The sequence below is a fragment of the Staurois parvus genome, unplaced genomic scaffold (genome assembly GCF_062004578.1).
Source record: "Staurois parvus isolate SC_StPar_1 unplaced genomic scaffold, SC_StPar_1.0 ptg000093l, whole genome shotgun sequence".
NCBI lineage: Eukaryota > Metazoa > Chordata > Amphibia > Anura > Ranidae > Staurois > Staurois parvus.
In genome coordinates, this window is record NW_028317889.1 from 64,392 (window position 1) to 75,000 (window position 10,609).

Consider the following 10,609-nt stretch of genomic DNA (forward strand, 5'->3'; position numbering starts at 1 on the left):
GCATGGGCCATTCAGGTTGGCTCAACACCAAACCCAGCCTGGCAAATAAGGTCATGACCACTGAGCCAATCAACTAAAAAAAAAAAAATTTCAGCATTGGGGGAGGAGCTAGAAGTCTTCACCAACCATCCCCTTTAATAGCCTATCTAAGGAAGGCCCAAAATTCTTTCACCACATTCTTTCTAAACAGGAACAGGGTACAGATCTTCAAAAATAAAGAGATAATTTTCTTCTTTAAATGATATTTAAATATTTATTTTTCTTGGTTGGAGTAGTAGATGGCTAAAACCTTTGTTTGCCACCATTTTCCCATTGGGAAGATTTGCCATCACTTTCAGTACTGTAGACACAACAATGGAAAGAAAAACCCTCTTAGGCAGTTGATATCAAAACAATTTGATGAGGAAGGAGGAGCAACTCTTGATGGAAAATGACAATCTTTTATTGAAAGTCTAAAAACACACAGGTTGAGCCAACGCGTTTCAGAGGAATTACCCTCCCCTTCTTCAGGGCTGTTGGTGTCTGTGAGTGGGGTGGGCTTCAAGGCAGGTCCTACATTTCGGACTATAGTTTGGCAGAATGCTGGTGCCTACTGATGCAATAGTCATTGATTATTTCTTAAATATAAGTATTTGTAGCCCTGATTGGGGGGTGCCTGAAATATGTTGGCTCTTTCTGTTGAATACAAATTAACCTCTTCCCTCCCACAATACGCTATACATGTAGTGGCAGAGAAACTAGGCTTTAATGTCCACAAGCTGCCCCTATGTGAACATGGATGACCAAGACTCTTGTGCTGAGAGCGCGCTCGCTGCGCACTGAGCACAGTTTTCAGTCTCTGGTTATAACAGCCAATCAAAGCCAATAGTAGTGGTCACGTGATGGGGAGATCAGCCCCCGACTTCATGTGCAAAGACCCAGGGGCCGGGCTGGAAAAGGTTAAACTTTCTAGCAGGGGTGACTGACAACTCATGGGGCCCCTGGGCAATAGGGGATCCTGGGGCCACTGTGTCCTTGCCCAAACTCAAAAAAGCCTATGAAAAAGTTACCAGGGAAATCTCATGGGGACCCCCTACTGACCCTGGGCCCTCGGGCAGTGCCCGAGTTTCCAAATGGTCAGTCCGCCCCTGCTTTCTAGACATTCAATATTAGAAACAACATACAAATCAGCAAAAACAGGAAACAACTATAAACAAAACACACAAGAAAAAGAAAAAAAAGGGCCAAACACATTCTTCCTTCATAATAATTGCGCCCAGCAGCTGTTGTAAGGACTGGCGATTGCTGGCACAGACACACCAACCAACCCGGCGTGCCAGCACCAATGGGTGTTGCATTGTTTCTCCAACCCATAAACAAACACATCTGGTAAACCTATGAGGAACTATTTTTGGCCTTATCACACATCCGATAACTCCTGTTAACACAAATTCTTTTTTTCATGATGTTTATGGTGCAAACAGCATTTTCCGGCTTTGAATCAATAAGTTCCACATACACCGACAAAGTCATCAAGCAATTGGAATATTTACTGAAAAATCAAACATTGCGGTCTGAGCAAGCTGCTGGATCTTCATAACTTGTACATTTCAATGCATTTTCTGTTTTGTAACATTTATACTGAACTACATATACTGAGAAGAACAGGAATTTGGAGAGTTTCCCAATAGACACCATCTTGCACCTTCCCAATCTCATTTACAAATCTTATCATTTTGGCTACCATTCTAAATTTCGAAAATGGTGGAATATTCTATCCAGATCTATCTCCTAAAAAAAAATTATTTTGCTTTATTGGAAAAAAATTTTTCCTAAATTTTGCCAAATGTTTCCATGATAACTTACATAATAAAATTTTGACAAAATTTTCCCCTGATAATCTTTTGCATGAAGGGAAGATTGAGAAGGACGTTTATGAACCAGTGGAACATTTTTTGCCTGTTTTTCAACACTGTCAACATTTTCTTTACTTTGACATTACAGCTTTCCATGTTCATGTTTTAGAAACTTTCTTACAAAATTACAGCAAAAATAAGGGCATTCATTTTACCGCTGTTTAGGCTTCAAGATTCAAAGGGCCTCTGTCTCTAACAGGTCTTAGGAAGTTTGCTGCAGCGTACAAGGTAACAGCTCAGTTATCTGTGGATTGCAAGCTTTGAAGCCTAGCTTTTCAAGATATCTTTCAAAAATTTCATTTTTGTTTTTTTTTTAAATTGCCACAGTATGAAAAAGTCAGATTACGGATTACATCAATCTGTGGGATCTGAAGACTAAATAACTCTCTTATGGTTCCTGTTATGGAGAGTTTGACCTTTTTTTAAATAACTACACCAAACAACATAACAATCGTTAGATTTCAAACTTTGGAGGCTAGCTATGACTGGTTAGGGTAAGGTTAGCCTTAGATTTCAAACTATGTAGGCTAGCTAAGACTGAGTAAGGTTCAATTATCCTTTGACTGTAAGATAAAGACTGGCTACAACTAGATAGGGTAAGGATAGCCTTAGATTTCAGGGTTTGAAGGCTTTGAAGGCTAGCTACAATTAGGTAGGAAAAGTTTAGCCGTAGGCTAGCTACAACTAAGTAGGGAAAGCCTAGATTGCAAGCTTTAAAGGCGAGCTAAGACCAAGTAGGGTACAGTTAGCCTTCCACTGTAAGATTTAGGCTGGCTAAAACTGGGTAGGGTAAAGATAGCCTTAGATTTCAAGCTTTGAAAGCTTTGAAGGCTAGCTGTAATTAGCTGGAAAAGCTTAGACTTAGGCTAGCTACAATTAGGTAGGGAAAGCTTAGCCCTAGGCTAGCGACAACTAGGAAGGGAAAGTCTAGATTGCAAGCTTTGAGGCTAGCTAAGACCAAGTAGGGTACTGTTGCCCTTTCACTGTAAGATTTAGGCTGGCTACAACTGGGTAGGATAAGGATAGCCTTAATTTGCAAGCTTCGAAGGCTAACTAAGACCAAGTAGGGAACAATTAGTCTTTTCTAAGTAGACACACCAAGCAAAATAAGAACATTTGACAATAGTTAGACTGCAAACTTTGAAGGCTAGCTATGACCAGGTAGTTTAAGGTAAGCCCCCAATTGCAAGCTTTGAAGGCTAGCTGTATTTAGGTAGGAAAAGCTTAGACTTAGGCTAGCTACAATTAGGTAGGGAAAGCTTAGCTCTAGGCTAACTACAACTAGGTAGGGAAAGCCTAGATTGCAAGCTTTGAGGCTAGCTAAGACCAAGTAGGGTACTGTTGCCCTTTCACTGTAAGATTTAAGCTGGCTACTACTGGGTAGGGTAAGGATAGCCTTAGTTTGCAAGCTTCGAAGGCTAACTAAGACCAAGTAGGGTACAAGTAGTCTTTTCTAAGTAGACACACCAAGCAAAATAAGAACATTTGGCTATCGCTAGATTGCAAACTTTGAAGGCTAGCTATGACTAGGTAGTTTAAGGTTAGCCCCCAATTACAAGCTTTGAAGGCTAACAAGGGCCAAGCAGGCTATAGTTAGCCTTTGACTGCACACTGTGAAGGCTATCTATGACCATGTAGGCATCAACAAACCTTAGAATGTAGATTTTAAAGACTAGATAGGACCAAGTAGGGTACAATTAGACTTTTCTATATAGGTACACAAAGCAAAATAACGAAGAACATTTGGCTATTGTTAGATTGCAAACTTTGAAGGCTATCTACAACAGAGCAGGTTAGGGTTAACTCCAGATTGCAACCTTTGAAGGCTATCTAGGACAATGCAGGCTACAGTTAGCCTTTGACTGCACACTTTGCAGGCTATCTATAATTATGTAGGGAACAGCTACAGTTAGATTGTAAGCTTTAAAGACTAGATAAGACCAAGTATGGTACAATAAGACTTCTAAATAAATACAGCAAGCAACATAACAAAGAACATTTGACTATCATTAGGTTTAAACTTTAAAGGCTAGCTATGACCAGGTAGAGTAAGGTTAGACAAAGACTGCAGCTTTAGTGGCTAGCTACAACTGGAAAAAAGTAGGGGCAGACTAAGATTGCAAGCTTTGAAGACTAGCAAAGACCAAGCAGCGTACAGTTATCCTTTGAATGCGTAGGGAAAGTTAAGATTTGAAGTCTAGCTAAGACCAAGTAGAGTTAGGTTAGCCCAAGACTGCACTGTTAGTGGCTAGTTACAACCGAAAAGAGTAACAATAGCCTGAGATTGAACATTGAAGACTAACTAAGCAGGGTACAGTTATCCTTTGACTGGGTAGGGCAAGCTTAACCTTAGATTGCAAGTTTTGAAGACTAGCTAAGTCCAGGTAAGGTACAGTTAGCCATTGACTGCAAGCTTTGAAGGCTAGTAGACCAAGTAGAATAGTCAGACTCGAACTGCAAGTTTTATAGGCTGGGTAATACCATGCAGAGTACAGTTACTCATAGACTGCAAGCTTTAAAGGCCAAGTAGGGTACAATCAGTCTTGGAATGCAAGTTTTTTAGGCTAGCAAAGACCAAGTGGGGTACAGTCAGCCTTAGACTGAAAATTTTATAGGCTGGCTAAGACCAAGTAGTGTACAGTCAGACTCGGACTGCAAGTTTTGTAGGCTAGCTAAGATCAAGCGGGGTACAGTCAGCCTTAGACTGCAATTTTTATAGGCTGGGTAATACCATGCAGAGTACAGGTACCCACAGACTGCAAGCTTTAAGGGCTAGCTAAGACCAAGTGGGATACAGTCAGCTTTGGACTGCAAGTTTTGTAGGCTAGCTAAGACTTAGTGGGGTAAAGTCGACCTTGGACTGCAAGTTTTGTAGGCTAGCTAAGACCAAGTGGGGTACAGTCGGCCATGGACTGGAAGTTTTGTAGGCTAGCTAAGACCAAGTGGGGTACAGTTGGCCATGGACTGGAAGTTTTGTAGGCTAGCTAAGACCAAGTGGGGTACAGTCAGCCTTGGACTGGAAGTTTTTTAGGCTAACTAAGACCAAGTGGGGTACAGTCGGCCTTGGACTGGAAGTTTTTTAGGCTAACTAAGACCAAGTGGGGTACAGTCGGCCTTGGACTGGAAGTTTTGTAGGTTAACTAAGACCAAGTGGGGTACAGTCGGCCTTGGACTGGAAGTTTTGTAGGTTAGCTAAGACCAAGTGGGGTACAGTCGGCCTTGGACTGGAAGTTTTGTAGGCTAGCTAAAACCAAGTGTTCTACAGTCGGCCTTGGACTGCAATTTTTATAGGCTGGGTAATATCATGTACAGTTACCTACAAACTACAAGCTTTAAGGGCTAGCTAAGACCAAGTGGCCTACATTTAGCCTTGGATTGCAAGTTTTGTAGGCTGGCCACGACTATGTATGGTATGGTTACCCATAAATTGAAAGCAAGGCAACGGCTACAATTCCTCACCAAGCATCCTGCTAAAATTTTGTGATTAAAATAACATATAAGTGTTGGGGACTTACCAAGGTTTTGAAGAAGCTCATGACTGGATGGATCTCTGGCTCTGGGCTAGTTTGGGTGGCTTCTGTACTGGTCTCTGGGCCAACTGGCACGCCTGCAGGCTCCGAGCTTTGCCCGTCCACAGCTGCTTGATTGCCTTTGTCTACGTTCTGAGGGACAGAGAAAAAGATCCTGTTTATTTAGCTGGCTGCAGTGCGAGCTCTGCGCTCCCTCTGTGCCTCATTCCTCTCTCACAATCCTAATTCTTGTCATTCTCCAGCCCACACCAACAGAACAATTGCCCATTGACGGCCCATTGTTATCCGGACTCTCTGTGTCCCTGCACTAATAGATAGCCACTTTGCAAGTGCTCAAGAGTAACATTTTGTGCTCCGCCGCAGAGCGAAAGTTCCAAAAACAAACCCCCTTTTCTTCCTCTCGATTGTGAGATGGGACACGTGTCCGTGTTATTGGGTCAGCCTCTGTCAATGGACGATTATCTGAACTCAATGCTATTTTCTTCTCCAAAGCCTTGCACACGCATCACTGACCACACTGAGGACCGAAGCAGGCAACACAGGAGAGAGCAAGCTGCAGCTGTTGGGGAACTACAAGTCCCACAGTGATCTGACTGCTGGGGATTGAAGTTCCTCATTGCTGCCTCTGTTTAAAAAAGTAAGCTGCATTTAATATCACATGGTGCATCAGTACATCACAGCAGTGCAGAGTATTTCAGGAGAGCTATAGAGGAAGGAGCGGAGTCCTCCAGCAGTGCAGAGTATTTCAGGAGAGGAGAGTTATAGAGGAAGGAGCGGAGTCCTCCAGCAGAGCAGAGTATTTCAGGAGAGGAGAGTTATAGAGGAAGGAGTGGAGTCCTCCAGCAGTGCAGAGTATTTCAGGAGAGGAGAGTTATAGAGGAAGGAGCGGAGTCCTCCGGCAGAGCAGAGTATTTCAGGAGAGGAGAGTTATAGAGGAAGGAGCGGAGTCCTCCAGCAGAGTATTTCAGGAGAGGAGAGTTATAGAGGAAGGAGCGGAGTCCTCCAGCAGTGCAGAGTATTTCAGGAGAGGAGAGTTATAGAGGAAGGAGCGGAGTCCTCCAGCAGAGCAGAGTATTTCAGGAGAGGAGAGTTATAGAGGAAGGAGCGGAGTCCTCCAGCAGTGCAGAGTATTTCAGGAGAGGAGAGTTATAGAGGAAGGAGTGGAGTCCTCCAGCAGTGCAGAGTATTTCAGGAGAGGAGAGTTATAGAGGAAGGAGCGGAGTCCTCCAGCAGAGCAGAGTATTTCAGGAGAGGAGTTATAGAGGAAGGAGCGGAGTCCTCCAGCAGAGTATTTCAGGAGAGGAGAGTTATAGAGGAAGGAGCGGAGTCCTCCAGCAGTGCAGAGTATTTCAGGAGAGGAGAGTTATAGAGGAAGGAGCGGAGTCCTCCAGCAGAGCAGAGTATTTCAGGAGAGGAGAGTTATAGAGGAAGGAGCGGAGTCCTCCAGCAGAGCAGAGTATTTCAGGAGAGGAGAGTTATAGAGGAAGGAGCGGAGTCCTCCAGCAGAGTATTTCAGGAGAGGAGAGTTATAGAGGAAGGAGCGGAGTCCTCCAGCAGTGCAGAGTATTTCAGGAGAGGAGTTATAGAGGAAGGAGCGGAGTCCTCCAGCAGTGCAGAGTATTTCAGGAGAGGAGAGTTATAGAGGAAGGAGCGGAGTCCTCCAGCAGAGCAGAGTATTTCAGGAGAGGAGAGTTATAGAGGAAGGAGCGGAGTCCTCCAGCAGAGCAGAGTATTTCAGGAGAGGAGAGTTATAGAGGAAGGAGCGGAGTCCTCCAGCAGTGCAGAGTATTTCAGGAGAGGAGTTATAGAGGAAGGAGCGGAGTCCTCCGGCAGTGCAGAGTATTTCAGGAGAGGAGAGTTATAGAGGAAGGAGCGGAGTCCTCCAGCAGTGCAGAGTATTTCAGGAGAGGAGTTATAGAGGAAGGAGCGGAGTCCTCCAGCAGTGCAGAGTATTTCAGGAGAGGAGAGTTATAGAGGAAGGAGCGGAGTCCTCCAGCAGAGCAGAGTATTTCAGGAGAGGGGAGTTATAGAGGAAGGAGCGGAGTCCTCCAGCAGTGCAGAGTATTTCAGGAGAGGAGTTATAGAGAACGGAGCGGAGTCCTCCAGCAGTGCAGAGTATTTCAGGAGAGGAGTTATAGAGGAAGGAGCGGAGTCCTCCAGCAGTGCAGAGTATTTCAGGAGAGGAGAGTTATAGAGGAAGGAGCGGAGTCCTCCAGCAGAGCAGAGTATTTCAGGAGAGGGGAGTTATAGAGGAAGGAGCGGAGTCCTCCAGCAGTGCAGAGTATTTCAGGAGAGGAGTTATAGAGGAAGGAGCGGAGTCCTCCAGCAGAGCAGAGTATTTCAGGAGAGGAGTTATAGAGGAAGGAGCGGAGTCCTCCAGCAGTGCAGAGTATTTCAGGAGAGGAGTTATAGAGGAAGGAGCGGAGTCCTCCAGCAGAGCAGAGTATTTCAGGAGAGGGGAGTTATAGAGGAAGGAGCGGAGTCCTCCAGCAGTGCAGAGTATTTCAGGAGAGGAGTTATAGAGGAAGGAGCGGAGTCCTCCAGCAGTGCAGAGTATTTCAGGAGAGGAGTTATAGAGGAAGGAGCGGAGTCCTCCAGCAGTGCAGAGTATTTCAGGAGAGGAGTTATAGAGGAAGGAGCGGAGTCCTCCAGCAGAGCAGAGTATTTCAGGAGAGGGGAGTTATAGAGGAAGGAGCGGAGTCCTCCGGCAGTGCAGAGTATTTCAGGAGAGGAGTTATAGAGGAAGGAGCGGAGTCCTCCAGCAGTGCAGAGTATTTCAGGAGAGGAGAGTTATAGAGGAAGGAGCGGAGTCCTCCAGCAGCGCAGAGTATTTCAGGAGAGGAGAGTTATAGAGGAAGGAGCGGAGTCCTCCAGCAGTGCAGAGTATTTCAGGAGAGGAGTTATAGAGGAAGGAGCGGAGTCCTCCAGCAGTGCAGAGTATTTCAGGAGAGGAGAGTTATAGAGGAAGGAGCGGAGTCCTCCAGCAGAGCAGAGTATTTCAGGAGAGGAGAGTTATAGAGGAAGGAGCGGAGTCCTCCAGCAGAGCAGAGTATTTCAGGAGAGGAGAGGTATAGAGGAAGGATCGGAGTCCTCCAGCAGTGCAGAGTTTTTCAGGAGAGGAGAGTTATAGAGGAAGGAGCGGAGTCCTCCGGCAGAGCAGAGTATTTCAGGAGAGGAGAGTTATAGAGGAAGGAGCGGAGTCCTCCGGCAGCGCAGAGTATTTCAGGAGAGGAGTTATAGAGGAAGGAGCGGAGTCCTCCAGCAGCGCAGAGTATTTCAGGAGAGGAGAGTTATAGAGGAAGGAGCGGAGTCCTCCAGCAGTGCAGAGTATTTCAGGAGAGGAGAGTTATAGAGGAAGGAGCGGAGTTCTCCGGCAGAGCAGAGTATTTCAGGAGAGGAGAGTTATAGAGGAAGGAGCGGAGTCCTCCAGCAGAGCAGAGTATTTCAGGAGAGGAGAGTTATAGAGGAAGGAGCGGAGTCCTCCAGCAGCGCAGAGTATTTCAGGAGAGGAGTTATAGAGGAAGGAGCGGAGTCCTCCAGCAGAGCAGAGTATTTCAGGAGAGGAGAGTTATAGAGGAAGGAGCGGAGTCCTCCAGCAGCGCAGAGTATTTCAGGAGAGGAGAGTTATAGAGGAAGGAGCGGAGTCCTCCAGCAGTGCAGAGTATTTCAGGAGAGGAGAGTTATAGAGGAAGGAGCGGAGTCCTCCAGCAGCGCAGAGTATTTCAGGAGAGTAGAGTTACAGAGGAAGGAGCGGAGTCCTCCAGCAGTGCAGAGTATTTCAGGAGAGGAGATTTGTCACCTGTAAATGAAGAAATGTTCCTTTGCTTTGTTAAAGTTGGAGATTGTTGTCCCGGAGCAAACACTTCATACATGTGTGTCCTGACATGTGTTGGGTAGAAATGTTTCCTGTGTTTTATGTCGCACACACAAGAGGAACCTGCCAGATGCCGGATTTACAAGGAACGACCATAAAACGCCATTATCGCCATAAACTGTACAAACAAGAACAGCTTCACTAATCCTCCCTGAGCCTTCTCTGGCCGCAGACTGGGAGATTGTGTACATGTGGATTAGCCAGCAGTGCTCACCTCATCACGTCACACCCCTTCCATGTGCGCAAAGTAGACCCAATCAGCTGTCTCCTACCTGACCTATCACCAGGACATAGGGGGCTGATATATTGTCACATACAAAAAACAAACAAAAAAAAACTTAAAGCATCACTCCACCTTCTCGCCAGAATTAAGATGAAGACGCAGGACCATGCAAGCATCAGCTTTGTACACATCACTCCGACTTGCTCTGGTTCCCTTGCGCAGGCTCTTGATCGGTCCACTGTACCAGTGGTCCTGTACCAGCAGGTCTTACAGGCTCTTGCAGTACAATGGTGATGGTGGATCGATCGATTGTACAATCAGATTGTATAACGTATGATCAGGGGTGGACTGACAACTCATGAGGCCACCGGGCAATAGGAGATCATGGGGCCCCTGCAGGGGTGGACTGACAACTCATGGGGCCCCCGGGCAATAGGGGATTATGGGGCCCCTGCAGGGGCGGACTGACAACTCATGGGGCCCCCGGGCAATAGGGGATCATGGGGCCCCTGCAGGGGCGGACTGACAACTCATGGGGCCCCCGGGCAATAGGGGATCATGGGGCCCCTGCAGGGGAGGACTGACAACTCATGGGGCCCACGGGCAATAGGGGATCATGGAGCCCCTGTGTCCTTGCCCAAACTCAAAAAGCCTATGAAAAAGGTACCAGGGGCATCTCATGGGGCCCCCTACTGGCCCTCGGGCAGTGCCCGAGTTTCCAAATGGTCAGTCCGCCCTTGGGCCCCTGTGTCCTTGCCCACACTCAAACCACACACAAAAAAACCTATGAAAGTTACCAGGGGCATCTCATGGTCTCATCTTCTGGCCCCGGGCCCTCGGGCAGTGCCCGAGTTCCCAAATGGTCAGTCCGCCCCTGCGTATGATCGCCTTCAATGTTCACTGTCTACTGTTGTTTTTAGATTGAGTGGAAAAGACAGCAAAGAACAGGTTTGGGATATTTTCAGCAAGTCAATTATTTCCCCTCCAATTTGATGATTTTTAACTCCAAAAACAAAATCAATCAGATAAAAAAATTCTGAGCAATCGCCATTCACTAAATCTGGCCAATCAGACGCATGCAATGAGC

At 46.3% G+C, this 10,609-nt stretch overlaps 1 protein-coding gene across 7 annotated transcripts in view; it reads right to left on the minus strand.

The window, feature by feature from the left end:
• Positions 1 to 10,609, minus strand: part of BCAS1 (brain enriched myelin associated protein 1) — a 91,298-nt gene that overhangs the window by 59,152 nt on the left and 21,537 nt on the right. For all 7 annotated transcript variants that reach the window (XM_089670701.1, XM_089670699.1, XM_089670698.1 and 4 more), the window contains exon 5: positions 5,411 to 5,557. In XM_089670701.1, coding sequence (XP_089526827.1) covers positions 5,411 to 5,557 — 147 coding nt within the window. The remainder of the gene's footprint in view (positions 1 to 5,410; positions 5,558 to 10,609) is intronic.